Genomic DNA, 17,865 nt, shown 5'->3' with positions numbered 1-17,865 from the left:
CGGCCTTGATAGGATGGAGAGATATGAGATCACCAATTTGACTGGAATAATGCCACAATGGCAAATGGGATGGTGGTGACGATGATGATGGATGATAAAAATCAAACGATGCTTGAAGAACGAACGATCAGGTAGATAGGATTAGGGTAGTTTAGATCGGTTGGTGCCTTAGTTTATCTAGTCGATTAAGGATTGAGAATAAAGATGGGAATTCGAGAATTCGGCTATTAAAGAATAAGAATTAGATCCCACGAACTATGGCCGAGACCGCCCGACGATGCAAGGGTACAAGTTACAATCGAGACCAAATGGCCTGACACGATGCAGAGCAACGGAGACGCTCAGATACATAATTCCCAACCCGGGCCCCCAAGGGTTCCAATGGCTCCCGATGGGACCCCTAAGGGCGATCCCGAATAGTTACTAAGGAAAAATAATTTATCTTGTCCCCCGTATACGTACGGTATATGGGTAGTTTGTTGTTTGGGCCGCGGCATTGGCGTTGGCATTAGCATTTTAGATGGGGGTTAGTCCATTGCGACTTTATTGTTCCATCAATACATTAGCTTCTGATAGTTTGTATGTATGTATAAGTATGCTGTAGGCATGTATTATGTACACTGTAGGTATGCTGGTATTGGTATGTTGTATGTTACTGTATGCTGTAAGTGCGGTACTCTTTTCCGAACATTTCCTAGCCGCCAACTGTAGGTATCGGTATCGCGCGCCAATCCCCAAAATTGTACATATCCAATTGTACATACGGACCAAACCTTGGAAGTCAGTAAAAATCCAGAAAAATAGCGAACGAGCGGCGGGAAAATGAAGGACCCAAGAACCCTGGGGTAACCAAACAATCCCACGATTCCCACATTATGGGCTGATGGGCGCAGCGGTCAACTCTTCTCTGGTATTGGATTTGTCCGGGTTGCAAAATTTCGTCACAGTTCTGACAGGAAAAAAGGCGAAAAGCGTTGTCATCGGTGCATCGGGGTGTAAAGAATGTGGCCTGATCTTTTGTCTGAATAGAGTCCAACTTCAAGGGGGAGGGCCTAGAATCACGCGTCATGTGGGGTGAATTGCCCAAAGATCAGGCCACTCGCAAGGCTGACCAAAAAAATATCGTATGACATTCGCTTTCCTACTTTGGAAATAAGGAGTCCAGGGGTTCTAGATGCTGTTACCCGCTGTAATTGGCCAAAACCATATTCCCGGGCTCTTCATTGGTTGACCCTCGATGTACTTTGCCAAATAAGATTTCCACGAATCTCTCAGCCTCGTGTCGTTTCCACTTAACCCGTTAAGTTTGCTCCGGAGGAAGCCATGTGCCACATGTCCCGAGGACGATAGAGATTTCCAAGATTATCTAATTATGAGGCATGTGGCGGTTGTGGCTTATGATCTAAGAAACTCCAGACCAAAAAAAGTTACGAAGACACCGAAGATACGTGTATACTCGGTACAATACGAGCATTTAGGCCATTTTTACCATTTTCGTACTCCGTTTTCTCCTCTCGGATCATTTTCGCGGTCACGGACAATCTTACCGGCTACAACATACAACCATACAACAACAAGAACCTTCACGACGCTTCTCACCGATGCCGATGTAAACGTCAGCAATCATGCTTCACAATCGTCCCTTAGCTTATACAATCCATAATTAATGCATTAGTGCTTCTCATTCCCCTCACGTTATGGACGGTGTATGCGTACAGCATATACAGATACACCATACAGCATTGCAACATACAGCATTGCAACATACAGCATTGCAACATACAGCACATACACATTATTGTCCGAGTCTATGATGTAGGTGGACATCGTCAGCTCGCCTGGATGTCTCGAAACTCGGCATGGGCCCCTTGGAATCGTCCAGATCTCGGCAACCGCCTACGCTTTCTATCATAGCCTCACCTGGGCGCTCAACGAAATAGGTAATCTAATCCTCCGCTTTCACCGTCCCCAGAATTGGTGACACCCGGCATTGGTCCCCGTCTCGTCCCCGTCTTATTAGGTAGGGCTCGAGCGCGGTTCCATTGGTTCTTTGCCGATGTTTAGATATTCGGCTAGATCTATTCGATCGTACGATCACAGCAAAATTCTATGCGAGTGATAGCGCGCACGCAGGGTCCTTGCAATTCTTGCCAGTTAGATGTCGCCGTGGAGCTGCATACCCGTCGTTGCAGAACCATACAACCGTTAACACTTACTATACCACCTATAGTAACCAACTCCTTACTATCCTTAATACTATCCTTACTATTGTACATATGTAGAGTGTTATCCCATGGATCTATGCGAACTATCGCCCTAGCAACGCAACCTCGTGAACGATTATTCAGAGGGTTGCCTCCATATACTCTACACGGACCAACTGGATAGAAAACCGGTCAATGGCCGTAATGCCGGTATCTGTAACCGCTTCTAGCGCCGCTCTGCTGGCTCGTCGTGGAAGGCGAAAGAGGTAAAAGAGTCCACAAGGTTTGGGTTTACGCATTGCCCTACCAGGTAGTTTTTCTCCATCTACCCGTCGATCGGTATTGATCGTGATCCTAGTCCCTTCTGAGACATTCATCTACGGAGTCGTCATCTTATCACAACTCCAATGGGCACCTCGAGGCTGCTAGGCGTATCGATTATGTTTCAACCCGCTCGGGCGATGAGACCTATGAACACAAGCCCGAGGCACCGGAGTACGGAATATTTCGTAATATGACAAGCAATTCCCAGGTCTTATCCACGGGATCCACCGCCATGAGTTCGGCTCACGATGCATGCTTCCGCACTTGCAGTTTACTTGTAGACCGGTCTTCTTATCTTGTGATGTCGCTTGCCACATTCTAGACTCCATTTAAATTAATTTCCAAGGTTCCTAATCATTCTGTCAAGTCACATAGCCACACGCGGCGATAATTTTGTCGACATTATCGTATATACTGTAGCCTCGAGTGCCATTATCGGCAGCTCCCGATCCAAATGTATGCGCTCTTAATTTGGTTCGAGCGGCATTTCTCCTCCATATTGGGTAAAAGGGCCGTTGAAGAGGCTTGTTCCCGTGATACCGTAGTTTGCTACAGCCTCATGAACTAGCGCGAACCGGTATGAACGAAACTTATCTGCATTTAATTCCCATGTGAAATTTATCTCTCAGATTTGGTCTATACGAGGCTATACAACGCTGAGATTACGGCTCCGTACAACCTATCAATACATCCAAATTCCGCCTGCCGCGTGTAATTCACATGTAACTAAGTGGATACAGGGTTTTTTTTTTCTCTTCCTTTTTCCTGTGTGGGTGTGTATTTGTGTTTTCAAATTCGCCCCTATTTCCTGGAGGCGACTTATCGCGAATAGTATAGGGGCTAAGGTGCCCCTTTTTTTACTTGACAGTCAAGCTATAGCAACATCAATTGAAACAACTGCGTTTGTAGATTTAAGATCTGTCTATGGATAACAATAGATGAAAAGCTTTCCTGGTATTAATGTAAATAGATCATTCACTCGCGGCTAAGAGTAATTATTGCAAGACAGAATTCTGTGAAACTTTCCGAACCACCTCATCGGCCCCTAAACAAGCTAGTATGAGGTAGAAAAGTTTACATGTATAGCTACCTGAGTTAAACCCATTGGCATAATGCTAAGTAATAGATTGCCAAAGTTCCATTTAGTTCAAGTAAAATTGTTATGGTTGACTGTAACTTTGAGCCCCTGAGTGAAGTCGTGATAACCAAAAAAAACACGACCTACCCCTTATGAACGTACATGAATCTAGTTCTCCTTCGGGCCTGCGTAAGGCTACAATTCCACCGGAATCAGTATTGGAACCTTGATGATCAACACCATGTCTAGAATAATGGATATTCAGGCACACTACATTAGTTAATTTAATATTCCACAAATTGCTTCGCCTTGCAGTGTAAAATCAGACGTCCTGTTGGACATTAGGGGGCGAACACCTTATGTCGGCCGAAAGGATAACGCAATGCCATGACTCCAATGTATACGTTGATGGCGTCGTGGATTCTAGAGGCACGAATCGTACGTGATCCGCGCCTCTCAGACTACTTACTGTCACCTAAGTCTCGATGGCTTCACATTTTTCGATCTCTTCGCTCAATAGGCACTGTTAATAAACAGGAAATAGTAGTAAGCTTGCAGCAAACATGGTCTGACATACTTCAAATCTTCCTGCAGCATATTCCTTCTTAGCCGCTTTAAACGGTCCGCCTGCAAAGGTTGAGACATTCTCCGACATCTCCTTCCGTATTCTGCATCTCCTACAACAACCATACATCTTCAACAGCTCCACAAGACTGCAAAACACTGCAACGACTACTTGGCTGCAAGCAGGAACGGAAATGCATCTGGCTGCAGTCACTAATTCTCTCCTGATCCCCTCAATTCGGAATTCGGGATGCCTAATTGTCGAAGCCGACAGGCAGTTTTCATCGGCCTGAGTAACAACAGACAACTGTCCACAGCCCCTTTTTGCAATCTTTAGAGAGGGGAACGAAGAACTGCATGGCTCGTGCCATTCGTGAGTGCCCAATCACCTTTCCGTGGTTTGTCACAGTGATTGTGTCGATCATTAACTGGAGGGCTTCCCCATAGTTTTAATGAGCGACAGCGTACCATACCAATTGCCGTGGGGCTCGTGGGCGGTTAACAAGTCAAAGAGACGGAGACGAGGAAATTTTCGAACTGTAAATAGCAAAATGATTAGTCCAACCACAAGTTAAGCGGCGACGTGTCTTCACATACAGTGCAAGTATGGAGTCAATGCGATTCCTGCCTCCAGAGCATGGTTCATTCCAAGCATCTCAAGTTGAAGAGAAATGGTCTTCTCCGACTTACATAAATTTGGTTTCCCGAAAGGATTTAATGGGGCTTCCATATATGGCAGAATTGAGTGAAACCTGCATCTAAATATGCAGCCTTGGAGCTAGGCAGTTTGTGAGGCCATCACACTCGAGAGCCCATCAAAGGAAATATCCCCTTCACCAAGATCTTCAACCAAATGTTGTAATGACCGATCTCATACTGTTTCTCAGGAAAGGGTTTTCTCTAGGGCTGAGATACCTCTCATCGGATAGCCGTCAGACCGGCGCGTAGCAACACATCCACCATAAATATAATTATACCTGAGGTTTTAGAAAGTACTTAGATTAAGATGGTCCGTGTAATACCAGACTAGCCAATTATGTTCGGTGCTTTGACGTCGCGTCGATCATTAAAGCGCTTCACTGGACTTTATGAAGGTGTTGCTTTGCGCCAGCCTGCAGAATAGGGGTACGTTATGCCTTAGTAAGTATGACAATGAGACACCGAAACCTACTGGCCGGCTGTTTGCTTTTGATCCACTAAATCCGTTCCGGAGCATCAATGAGCCCAATTGGTTATAAATCTTAGATATATCCACGGAAGCTCGTGACCGGGTTCGGGTGGCTTGCGAAGCCCGGAACGGAAGTAATCTGAGCAAGCGCATGCCCTAGGTGGAGAAAGATACGGGGTAACCGGGAGTGCCTAAACCCCAACTCGGACCTGCCGCGACGCGAAAATGTCGGAGTGTGGGGGAAAAAGCACGCCATTGATAATCCGTAGTACAGAATGAATTACTAAGCCTGTGGGATATAGGTATGACCATTAAGTGGGATATGCTTATCTAAAAACTCGAAACTATTAGGTATCAGGTGGCAAGCAACTAACAAGTATACCTAGTACAATGTTCATTTATTAATTAATTGGCCTCAAGCCTTTCAAGCCGGCAACCGTTTTAAGTTACCTATCGTTACCTATCGTGATACATGAACTAGCTAATACCTCTACGCAAGATGTCTTACAAATCCGGTACCTATACCTACCCCTCACCGTTGGTGGGATACGAGGACGCCCCGGCGCTTTCGGAGGAGAGAAACGAAGACGGGAAGAGCTTCAAGAATCCCGCCAAGGATACTTTGAGTAAAGCTTATACCGAATTCCCGGATCCGCTAGATAAGGGTCGTCGCGGTGGCTTGTAAGTATGTCTGAGATCGAGCATAAAATGATAACTCGCTGACATTAGGGAATTCTTGCCCCCACAGTGACGTGCATATATATTATCTCCAGAGCAATGAGGCTCAAACGAAGTACGCCAAGGAACTATGGGAGCGCATCAGGCATGAGTGTATGTCTTCGTCATAGACCTACCTACCTATATTGAGTACTTAGGTACTTGGGCAAACTCGGAATGTAAAGACTAACCACTGCGCAGTCCCCGAGCTGAGGATATACCGGGTCTGGGACCGACCGATCGGACCGCACCCTGTGGCGATGTTCGAGGTTAATCTCTTCACGCCGGCCCAATTTGGCGCCTTCATCGCTTGGCTCGCTATCTACCGTGGCCCCCTGTCTGTGTTGATCCACCCTAATACGGCTGAAGAAGGGGACCATACCGAAGTCGAGCGCCGAAATCATACGCAGAGGGCCATCTGGATGGGTGAAAGATATCCACTTAATTTGGATATGTTCTACTAGAGCATGAAGCATGAAATGATGTCTGACGACATGAAATAAATGATAGGTATCATTTTGAACGGGATAGATCGGATATTGCGATATTGCAGCAGACCATATTGTTATATGCGAGCTTTATCTACTATAGCTGGTCCGTGCATTAATCTTAGCTTTATCTTCCGCTGACTCTCTCTACTTTTCACAATATCACACCACACGTCTAATACTTCAAGACATGAGTATTCGACTGTGGAATATATGACTTCTTGGCCTCGACTCCAAGTCTGCTATTGCGAAATCACATATGATACACTTGGCAAAGCTGCCTCAATTGAGGCGGTGGAACGCGTGTTGGCACTAAGACCTACCAACACCTGTCTGCCACAGCAGCCAAAATGGACGGCATGTCTCATCCGATCTCCACCAAGACCGTCAAATCCTTAGAATGATTTATACTTCACCTCCTTAGTTAACCCTAGCCTTTTGATGTCTCGATCCCCGAGGCACGAGAATATACGAACATAGCATCGCGGCACCCACGTACTTTTGGATATGCTGACGGTATGGAGAGCACCTGAGCGATGTGATTGGCACAGGATGTCTTGCCCCATCTGTCAGCAACCAGGTAGGTCAGCCAATAGAGTGCGATGGCATCTTTATCCGTCCTCTGTGTCGATTCAAGCTTTCTTCAGCTGCTATTATTAACATGGGTTCGGATGTTAGCGAAGGAGTCGCTTTGCATACAGCTGTGCTATGTATAGATGCGACGGGGGCTAAGTTGCTTGTCAAAGTTGACCCAAACATATCTAATATGCCTATCCGAATCATCTTGCGCCTAAGTTTCTGGTAGATATCTTGATGTCTCTTTTCTTTAATAATCATTGTGACAGCACTTACCTTCACGGCTTCTGTCTTGCTCTACAAAACCGCAACATAGGTAATCTTCGTGGAGATATTCAAGACATCTAAACAAATCTATTTGGACTAAAACATATTACTGAATGTTTCTAGTTTTATGACCTGCATCGAGGTGCTCGGGATGGAGTTGTGAGGACGTGAATCATTTACGATCACAACAACATGTCCGTCAACGCGTCGCACGTAATATTCAGCGTAGACTGGCAGGCGCCGCCACTTTCGGCACTCAACTTCGACCCTAACGATGAAGCGGTCTGCGGACCAGCTGGTGCGTGGAAGGCCGCAACCGTGAGCGTCTTTCAAGGGGATCAGAGTATCATCACGACGAATTATGTCACGGACTATCTGAGGGCGATTCTGCCCTCTAACGAGACGCAGCCGAGCGACTGGGTTCTGTTACATTGGTATAATGATTACATTGTACAGGAGGTCACGATGGACGACACGAATTCTTCTGTCCCCATCCCCGGTTCGCTTCTGGAGAAATTTAGTGCCTTTCCTCTTCTGAATTGCACAACCGACATCTGCAAGAATCTCGATTGGACCGGTGATCCGGACGTCTCAGGCCGAGGAGTAAGAATGCCACTTTCATATCCAATGCGGCACGATATGTGGATGTGCTCAGCTAACAATCTCGACAGATGCTGATTACCTACTATATTGCGGCCGCCCTCGTTACCTTATATTTCTTCGCGCTTACGTTATCCGGTGAGGGCTTCTTCAAACTTCACCTTCCGGCGGGATCAAAGAGGGCTTGGCTGTTGGCAGGATTCGAGGAATCCGCCAGCACATTTTTGGATGCGACGTTGATATTTGCCGTTTCAATGCTTGCCGCTGCTTGTTTCCGATTATCCGAAGCTTTCTTCCAGGAATATGACGATAGTAGCAGCCACTGGATGATTTATGCTTCTATCGGATCTATCTACATGTCGACATTCTCGTCCTTACTTCCCCTATTACTACAGCTATCGGCGCACGGCGTACGGCACCACTGGCTTCGAGTTGTCTTATGGACACTTATTATATTGCTCGGTATCGCCAACGAGGTCCTATACGATTATTTCTTCGGAAAAGCGGAGTTTTACGTGTTTTCTCAGCTGAGGGACCTGCTCGAGAATGTCTGGCTGGACCTATGCAGCCCTATTAAACTATTGGACAACGGCCTCGATCCAACCCTTCGCATCGCCCAAATCTTATTAGTTGTTAATGCAATTTGCTACGTTATTTGGATGCGCCTTAGGGGGAGGCCTGACAATCTCGCGGGGTGGCCAAGGCTTAAGTTATTTTGGCAGAGAGTCAGCCCATACATAAAACTCCTCAATATGTTGCTCTGTTGTTCGGTGATGTGGGCAATGCTGGCATTTTTCCATGTCTACCGAGACAAGGTTAATGAGGCAGCCGGAAGTGATAATCAGAATTCCGACTGGACGTTCGGTCAAGTCCTCTCTGTTGCTACATGGGTTCCTGTTGGTGTGGAGTTCGCTACCGTCCTCAAGTGTAAGTCTCCTTTTTCCTTTCTGCTCCTTAGGCGAACGCCCCTGTTAACACGCCGTAGATGGACCTGAGGAAGGACTCGGCAAGAAAATTTCAAGAAAGTACACCATCGTTGCGAGCAATTCTTTTGACTACGACGAGAAACGAGAGATGCAGTACTCGAGAGTAGAGACCGGACTATCGAACCTTTGAGCCGATCTGAGTAATAGAAATCGTTGAAAGAGAAAAACTGCAAACGGCATACTCTAGTAGATCGAGCCATCTAGTACACCATAGTTATACCCCAAGTAGATACCAAGATAGCAAATTCAATTTGATACCCGTTAATACTTTGAGATGTACATGAAGTCTCATTAACTCCTACAAGTTTAGCGCTTGCGACGACAATACTCCGTCCCGTGCAACCCTTTACCTAGGTATTTATAAACCTGCTGGCACTCATTTAAGAGTAATATAGATGACGTAGTATTGAACCAACCCCTTTCGCGATCTGTAGCTCCGAATTAAAATGAGCTATTCATACATTTTATCGATTTTCATACCATAACCCCGTAAACTTCCCTTGGAGAGCATCTGCCGCCAATTTCGCGGCCCCCTTATTCTGATCTTTGGGAACGTAATACCATTTCGTGAGCACGTCGAGGTCGTCCTCCAACCTGGAAAACGTCATATCCTTATACTGGTCGCCGTTTTTGATAGGTTTGCCATTCTTCGAGTAGAGCGTTCCGTTTTTCTCCGTCCATCCCTTATAGTGCTTGCAAACGTTATCGACGATTTGGATCTTGTCCGAGACGATAATGACTCGGAAAGGTAACTTATCAAGATCATCCTCATCTTCGGAGCTCTCGTCCTCCCAGTCATCGTCGCCATCATCGTCAATTATCTCTTCTGCTCCAACGTCATCAGCACCGTCAGACTTTAGGGCTTTGGGTACACCTTTCGTATCAAGCGCCTCTTTCTTTGCCTTAGCCTTAGCTTCACGTTTCTCCTCCGCAAACGTCGTTAACATCTCTTCGCGATCTCCGAGGATAGAGATATTTAGCATTGTAAGAGCCATGTTGACAGCGGTGAGCTCTGCGCTCTCCGTGTCCACGTTCCGGGGAGATGATACGTCCCCGCAGGGCTGCGCTTGGTTGTACTTGGAACCCTCGCCAAAGAAGACCCCAAATCCGGCGAAGTTTCCTACCGGACTCTTGGACGGCTTGCCTACCGGAATGCTGGCACCGTGAACAAAAATAACGAGAGATGCTTCCATAGCCAAACCGTACCTAACCCCGTCGGATGCATCTTCCCCCATGTTCCAGGAAAGATGCTGTGGATGATGATGGCCCTCCAGTTTGTCATGCCCGACGAGCCAGGTCAACTGACATTGTTCACAATACTTGAATGCGCCTTGCATCATGGGGTCTGTTAGTGGTAGAGGTTTGGGTGGATTATTAAAATCCCATTTGGCCCGTTCTTCCTTCCACGACGGGCCCAGCATTTGTTCGTCCCACTGCGGTATGAAGTAGCGAGAGTCATACAGAGAAAGCATAGGACCTGCCGGGGTCCGCTTGACTACATCCTTTGGATTCCGAGGGTAGATTATATCTTCTAATTGGATGTTAGCACCTTAATTTGTTCAATAATAGTATTATAAATGCGCGTGTATGAGAGAGGGGCGGTAAATTAGACGAAATATATTCATACGTTCCGCAAAGAATTCCTCGATCGCTGATGGGGTATATAAGAAACTATCATCAGAATCATACTCCGAATCATCTTCAGAGTCGAAACTGTTAACGAAATCGCCGAGCCCTCCAAAGGCGGGATCATAGGGACCGTAATCGCCGCCAAGGTGACGAAGCCGAGTAACGGGATCGTCATCAGGGTCATTGAAATCGTGAAAGTCCCAAGCGCGCGACATCCTGTTGAAAAAACTACGAAACAAGTGTCTTAGATATTGTAATTAGTTGATCGAAAATCTTTATCGTCAAAAGAAAAGAAAAAACTAGTAGTTGCGGTGAGCCATCGTGTTTCTGGGGGTTACGGGGGGACGTGCTCAACTAACCTAGGTACCGCCAATACCGCTAAGTAGTACGGTGAGATCTACAGCGTACCACAACCACCAACCATCTAAACATTACCTATCCTATCCTGGAGGCCAGCCGCGAAAAGCAAAAAGGTGCGGATCACACAACGAGCGCCAAGCCCAAAGTCATCCAACGTACAATATTCGAAAAAACCACTTCACTACGTCGTACAACTATCCACAAACTCAACAACCTCCCTATTAAACCGCTCCGGCTCCTCGTAGAAAAGCCAGTGCCCGGAATCGAACACCGACATCCTCGCCCCGCCGGGCCTGCTAGTCTCCACCCGGCGCACCGTCTCCTTCATGCCCTCGAGCGGAAAACACCCGGTCCTCCGACCGGCCATAACCAGCGTCGGCACCGCGATATCCTCGATGGCCTCGCGGTGATCGTACCGCGTATGATCGGCCAGCAGCCTCGCGAGCCAGACCTGGTCGCACCGCTTACTAATCGACACGAAGAACTCCTCGTCGGCGCGCCACGCCTCGTCCGAGATGTCGTCCGTCGACGGGTCCGGCGCGAACCGGTACCCGAGGCACGAGCGCACGAGCTCCGCGTGCGTGGCGCCCGGGTCGTATATCCACGCCCGCTGCGCCGCTTGCATGGTTGCCTCATCGTAGCAGCCCAGGTGCGCGCGCGACTCGTCCCAGTCGCCGAACGGCGACCGGTCTTGCAGCGGCGCCTGGTCCACGAACACGAACCCGGAGAAATCCGCGCTTCCGAAGAGCTCGACGTACGTCCAGAGCACGGCTGCGCCAATACTACATCCCACTCCCACGATCTGCAACTTTCCCCCTCCTCCTTCTTCCCCAGCACCTTGACCGTCGTCACTCGGGCACGAAGCCCGGAGGAACCCGACCAAAGTCCGCAAATCCGCGGCGAGGCGCGCGACATGGTACCCGCCGCGCGAGCGGCCGGAGTTCCCGTGCCCGCGCATATCCGGGGCGACGACCCAGTGGTCGTCGGCGAGGGCGGCGCAGTTGCGCGCGAAGTACGCGCTGGACCCGCTGAAGCCGTGCAGCAGGAGCACGCAGGCGGCGTACCGGGCGTCGAGGACGGTCGCGCCGGGGCCCACGGGCAGCGACGTCTGGAAGGCGAGCGCGCACCCGTCGCTCGCCGCGCACGACGCGTACTGCATCCCCGGCTCCGGGTCGGCGGCGGCGGGTGCGGGTGCCATTATTTTGCTTTTGACGGAAAACTAGGTGCCTAACTCCCTGGGCGCAGGTGAGTGGGTGGGTGGGTAGAATGGGTAACCTAGGTACGTACTTCTGCTAATATGCGATACGAGGTACGGTTTCGGCCGCAATGTGGCGGTGTGCTGTGATATGTTAGATTAAGTGGTCGACGAGAGTGTTCATGTTCGAAGAGTAACGTGATGGAAGTGACGTATATCTTGAGATCGCCGTTTGCGCCTATTTGCAATATCTTGAATGGTGGATATCTGCGGATAGATGAATATTATATGTCTTAAAACCCTTGGAAAGAAACCTTTTCGATTGAACCCGATATATGCATGTCATTTAAGGGGTACTTTGGAAGAAGGAGCACATGTATCCATGCATGGATACAATTTTTATATTTCTGATTTATGACCAAGAAATAAATACTTCTAGAATGATTCATCTACGTTTTTTAAAAACGGTCACAGTTGTATTAGTATAACTGCGTTCTTACACTCCCTTGCATAGTAGGTACATCGGAGTGAGATCCCTTAAGATGCGTTAGTGCTCAACTAACATTGCCGAGGAAGCTCAGAATGAGGAGACGGTCGTTGGGCACCTGAACATGGATTAGAAGGCTCAGTTAGTTGTCTCAACGCAAGGAAGAGTAAGAGTTTATATCATATATTGATATAATGCTCTACAGACAAATAGGCCAAATTGGTCCTAACATAACGGTATATATCCAAGTCTACTCTACTCCTAGTAGCCTCATGATTACTAGCCAATGCATCTATCATCAACGTAAGTAAGGTGAGTGTATCAGCAGCCTGCGTCAGCGTTGGTGTACAGCTCGTCTATATCTATTCTCGGCCCTAGAACTGCCAACAATGCTGGAATGCTTTCGTCCAAGCAGAGATAGTCGCTTTCTCTAGCCTGGCTCACTCTAAGTGCAAAGCATAGTTACAAGAAAGAAAAAGATATTATCATAATCGTTGCTCAATCCATTTCGTAGATCATCGCTTGTTAAAATTTAGGAAGCGGCCCTGCGCATCAACATTAGTAATTGTACTAGACGTAATAAGGATAATATAACTTACCGCAGCGAAGAGAATGATAAGGTTGCTGCCGACGAAAGCTAAGAAAATCCCAAGATCCCTCCACCGGTTATCGAAAGTAAAGCCCAAAGGCTCGTAGAACTGGTTGCCTACTTTGTAGGCGCAGTATTCGCACACATTGGTTGCATTGTCCACAAGGTACCCGGCTCCCTTCTCCAAGTTGAAAAATGCATCCATATACTCGCCGCAAGTCTGGTTTGCAGGCGCGGTAAATGTATTTAACTCCGCTGGTTCGCAAATCACTGGGAGATCGTCTAGAGCTGTAGTCACAGTGCCGCCGATAAGGCGCGTAAAAGGATCCAGCTGATAAAGCCATGCTCGCCAGAAGCCAGGCATCTGCGGGGCAGGGATCGTAACACCGCAGAACAGGGCAAAGGTGATAACGATGAAAGGATCAAATTGACTAGCGACGAATGAAGACTTCGAGATGGAGGCGAGAACTTGACCTAAGGTAACTGCGAAAAGCTCCGTGATCAGCACCATGAAGTATTGGTAACCAGCACGCGAAGCTTCCGACTGGAAACCCGGAATAAAGTAGAGCGGCAAGAAGAAGCAAACGGAGCAGAGGATAGAGTAGGGAAGCTCCGCAACCACCATTGCAAGTGTGAAGGTAAACGAGCTGTACATCTTGCTCGACGCTTCACGGAAGTAGATGGCTCGTTTCTTGACGAACATAAGCTCAACTTGAGGCATAAGCAGCGCAGGCAATACGGTAACCTGGAACATAACGAAGACCTTGTACTGTAACGAGGATCGCGAGTAATCAAGATTTAGGTATGTTAGACCGGTGAGAAGAGAGATGGCGATATGGTTAAAGACTCGAGTAAACAGATAATTTGGGGATCGCCAGAATGAAATATTGGTGCGCTTCATGACAACTCGTAGCTGATGCATTAGGGGCGAGGCGTATTCGCGTTCTAGAGATAGGTCAATTTTCGCAGCGGCCTCTTTGCGAGCTTCCTTGAACTGGGAGATCGTGTCCTTAACATTAGCAAGTTCAGGGCTGTCGTTCCAGATATCCGCCCAGTCACGGTTTCCAACACGAGGAGTACTTCCGGCGCCAATTGCCTCAAGCATGAATTCAGCGATGTTGTCGGATGGGCCCGCAACTGCACCGTGCCGTGCAAGATAGTCTCGTAGAACATGCGCATCGTGGCCGATATTGCCGAAATATACACAGCGACCTCCTCGTTGTAGCAAAAGTAGTCGGTCGAAGTTCTCGAAAAGAGCGGCGTTCGGTTGGTGAATAGTGCAAAGGATGGCTTGTCCAGCGGCGGCGAGTTTCTTCAAGAACCGAACGATATTGTAAGCGCTCTGACTATCAAGACCTGAGGTAGGTTCGTCTAAGAACAGCAAGAGTTGAGGCTTGGCGGCTAACTCAACACCAATTGTCACTCGTTTGCGCTGCTCAACAGTAAGGCCAGCTTCGGGGGTACCAATGATACAGTCTGCAATGTATTCCATCTCCAACAGGGCGATGATCTCTTCCACATAAGCATATTTCTCCTCACGGGGAGTCTCGAATGGTTGGCGTAGGTCGGCCGAGAATCGTAATGCTTCGCGAACGGTCTGGGTAGGGTCGTGCATATCGAGTTGCTCCGCATACGAAGTGGACCTTTGGAATTCCTTGCCTGGTTTAGCACCGTCAACTAGAACGTCACCAGTGATCACACCAATGTTCTTCCTTGCTGCTAGGACATCCAGTAACGTAGTTTTCCCGGCCCCGGAAGCACCCATGAGCGCAGTTAGTTCACCAGGCTTGCAGTAACCATAGACATTATTCAGCAGGCGGCGAGTTCCTCCGGCGACTGGGACGTCATAATTGAGATCCTCCCAAGTTAGAATGCTAGTAGAGTCGATCTTCAAAGTGGTGTCCTCTTCCTCCTGCTTTGACTTTTGACGTTGTAATCGCTTGTTGGTAAGGGCCTCGTTCAGTCGTTTCCTTTCGGGATCGGGTTTTGCAAAGACCTTCGCCTGGTTTCCACCCATACCATATTTCACAAACTCGCCGAGAACGACGTTCATGACGAGGAAGAATACGATAATAGCCATGATAATTCCAAAGTTTCTCCACAAGTCGGAGGGAGCGTAGGAGAAAGCGTTAGTGATGTAGGCACCGCCGCTCACCGTCGCGGTTCCAGGAGTGGAGCCAGCAAAATTGCATACTTGGTGGCTGATGTTGCCATACATAGGGCCAGAGGGAATAAGAGATTCATCCGAACATGTCAATTCGTTATTCCCAAACTCGTTTGCCATCATACTAGAAAATGCAAGTCCCAAAGCGTTGATCCAAAAGATCCACCGTAGCCAAACCTGCTGCGACTGATACTGAATTAGATACCCCGAGGTCAGGGTAAATAAGGTAACTGTGACGACAGCGAACTTGATAGCATAGTCGAAATCGGGGCTCAGGCAACCAATGATACGGAAATAAAGTGTCATTGCGATGTTTCCGACGATAATTAGCAAGTAGAACGTGAAAAAGGCTCCGGGTGTCCTGTGCAGGTTGGTCATGAAGTAGACAATGATCGAGAACACTAAGATCCGAACAGTCGAGAACGCAGTATCCACGAATATCTGGGCTATCCACAATGCAGAGGGTCGATGGAACGTGTACGCCTTGTGCTTGTTCACAATAGGTCGGCCTGTCATCGTCGATCCTAATTCGGAGAAGGCCTCAAAAGCGTTAAACAGGAGAGAGATGAACAGAAGACCACCTTTGCTAAACGCGCTAGCCGTGGTTTGTTGTAAGTTCAGGTAGAGAGTCCCGAGAACAATTGCGATGACGATAGTTCGGATCCAGGATAAGGTGAGACTGAGTTTGTCCTGAAGCTTGAGGGCAAACTGACGCTTCATCAGGGCCCAGACTTGTAGGTGGAACCCAACGCTATAAACGGAGTGTTTGGCGCCACTTCGCTTGCTCTCGAGTACCGCTGTGCGGAAATCATCGTGGCGGAGGATCTCTTGCTCATGCTGCAGCTTAGTTTTGTATTCAAGCATCTCAACGTTTAACCGTTCGTTTAATTGGGATTTCTCGAATGCTTTGGCCAGCGTATCAGGGCTATGCGGGGCATTCTGCGGCGAGTACCCAGGGGAGTATTGGCGTTCGAATTCATCGGTGCAGCCAGTCACATAGTCGGGAGTCGTCTGTCGTGGACGTGGGAGGAATCCAAGACCTTCGAAGTAGGCTCGCGCTTCGGAAGCCGGGCCGAAATACACCTGCTTACCAGCATCAATAACCAAAACCTTGTCGAATTGCTTGTAGATGTTCTCAGAGGCCTGATACAAAGAGACGAATGTAGACGTCTTGTAGAGGTTGGTCTGAATTCGAAGTGACTTGCAAAAATCGAGGCTTGTGCTGGAATCGAGACCGCGAGTACTTTGATCCCAAGCCAGAATACAAGCATTGGTGATCATCATCTCGGCAATAGAGACACGCTTTCTCTCCCCACCCGAAACACCACGGGTTAGAGCATCACCAACTACCGTCTTTCTCGTGTGCTCGATGTTAAACATTTTCAGCAACATCGTGATTACATCTTCTTTGAACTTGTTCTTCGTGGTGCCTGCTGGGAGTTTGTTGGACACCTTAGTATCCAACGCAAAGCGAAGAGTCTGCTCCACGGTCAGAGTAGCGTGGTGGATATCGTCCTCCTGGTTGTAGACTGACTCGCCACGGTATTGTTTGAACTCCTTAGCCGTGAAAGGTCCGTAAAGGACATCACCCGTAACACTTGTGTAGCCCCATCGTTGATTCACAATCGATTTTAGAAAAGTTGTGCACCCAGAGCCTGGCTTTCCTAATACAAGAACCATTTCGCCGGGATTGACGACGCCCTTGAAGTTGTCCAACAACGTAACCTCAGTCCCCTTCTGACCTTTACCAAGTAGTTTCATCAATGGGGTCCAATAGTCAACAAAGTCGATGAAGGCATCGGGAAACGTTTTCACAAAATTAGCCGTGCCGCCCATACCCTTAACCGTAAGTCCATCCCAGTAGACACCGATGTGCTTCGGTTTGATACCCGCCTCTCTCTCAGCATCCAGATCACCTCGTAAAGTCGTCTCTAGGTCGAATATCTCGACCGAGTCATCAGATCGCTGAGAAGTAATGCTTGCTTGGCCTTTCTCAACATCGGTTTCTTTCCTGCTTCGGGTACGACTTGCCCGAGATAATCCAGATAATTCCCTCTGGAGCTCGGCGAAATCGGCCTCGGCTTGTTCAACCGAAACGCCAGTGTTGACGCGCGAAAAGCCATTGGGGTTGTTTTGTCTAGCGACTTCGCGCTGCTCCTCTGGATCTACCGTCGCGGTAGAGTTTGAAGATGGCGGCCGCGTACTTTTGGACGAAGGGGTCGACTCATACTGTTTTTCGGGGTCCTGGTCTGCCATGATTGCGACGCAATAAGTTGCGCTGGCGCTACCCACTCAGCCGTGCAACGTTTTTCAGCATACACAGGTATCGTATTGGGCGCGCAATTGGTCGGGGATTATACACCAAAATATAGTATCAGTTGCTGTGGTGAAGATTTGTCCGTGTCCGCCTCAGAAAAGAACAAATAAGAAATCCTGTGCAGCTTAAGCAGCAAGAGTCGACCACCCAAG

The 17,865-nt window shown here is 48.2% G+C and overlaps 5 protein-coding genes across 5 annotated transcripts; 2 read left to right on the top strand and 3 right to left on the bottom strand.

Annotated features, from left to right (window-relative positions):
- The first annotated feature begins 5,648 nt into the window (after window positions 1-5,648).
- F4807DRAFT_442992 (DOPA-like domain-containing protein) lies at window positions 5,649-6,718 on the top strand. The gene is made up of 3 exons (XM_047999521.1): window positions 5,649-6,019; window positions 6,087-6,169; window positions 6,257-6,718. Exons 1-3 carry the CDS (start codon window positions 5,838-5,840, stop codon window positions 6,517-6,519), a joined length of 528 nt encoding a protein of 175 aa, XP_047850070.1. The 5' UTR covers window positions 5,649-5,837; the 3' UTR covers window positions 6,520-6,718.
- A 625-nt stretch (window positions 6,719-7,343) lies between these two features.
- On the top strand, window positions 7,344-9,269 carry F4807DRAFT_282181 (uncharacterized protein). The gene is made up of 3 exons (XM_047994698.1): window positions 7,344-7,989; window positions 8,058-8,913; window positions 8,972-9,269. Exons 1-3 carry the CDS (start codon window positions 7,579-7,581, stop codon window positions 9,100-9,102), a joined length of 1,398 nt encoding a protein of 465 aa, XP_047850069.1. The 5' UTR covers window positions 7,344-7,578; the 3' UTR covers window positions 9,103-9,269.
- A 167-nt stretch (window positions 9,270-9,436) lies between these two features.
- On the bottom strand, window positions 9,437-10,816 carry F4807DRAFT_464634 (uncharacterized protein; the record flags this gene model as incomplete). The annotated part of the gene is made up of 2 exons (XM_048002158.1): window positions 9,437-10,503; window positions 10,600-10,816. The coding sequence occupies 2 exons, from the start codon at window positions 10,814-10,816 to the stop codon at window positions 9,437-9,439; spliced, it is 1,284 nt and encodes a 427-aa protein (XP_047850068.1).
- Window positions 10,817-11,009: 193 nt separating this feature from the next.
- F4807DRAFT_282133 (alpha/beta-hydrolase) lies at window positions 11,010-12,322 on the bottom strand. The gene is made up of 2 exons (XM_047994697.1): window positions 12,249-12,322; window positions 11,010-12,196 (listed from the first exon to the last, which is right to left on the bottom strand). Exon 2 carries the CDS (start codon window positions 12,157-12,159, stop codon window positions 11,143-11,145), a length of 1,017 nt encoding a protein of 338 aa, XP_047850067.1. The 5' UTR covers window positions 12,160-12,196; window positions 12,249-12,322; the 3' UTR covers window positions 11,010-11,142.
- Window positions 12,323-13,158: 836 nt separating this feature from the next.
- Window positions 13,159-17,652, bottom strand: F4807DRAFT_464632 (ABC-2 type transporter-domain-containing protein; the record flags this gene model as incomplete). Its single annotated transcript, XM_048002157.1, has 2 exons — window positions 13,159-13,188; window positions 13,243-17,652. 2 exons carry the CDS (start codon window positions 17,650-17,652, stop codon window positions 13,159-13,161), a joined length of 4,440 nt encoding a protein of 1,479 aa, XP_047850066.1.
- Window positions 17,653-17,865: the final 213 nt, after the last annotated feature.

This window comes from Annulohypoxylon truncatum (genome assembly GCF_022578515.1).
Source record: "Annulohypoxylon truncatum strain CBS 140777 unplaced genomic scaffold F4807scaffold_42, whole genome shotgun sequence".
NCBI lineage: Eukaryota > Fungi > Ascomycota > Sordariomycetes > Xylariales > Hypoxylaceae > Annulohypoxylon > Annulohypoxylon truncatum.
Note: the sequence above shows the minus strand (reverse complement) of the source record. Positions and strands in the feature narration are given on the sequence as shown.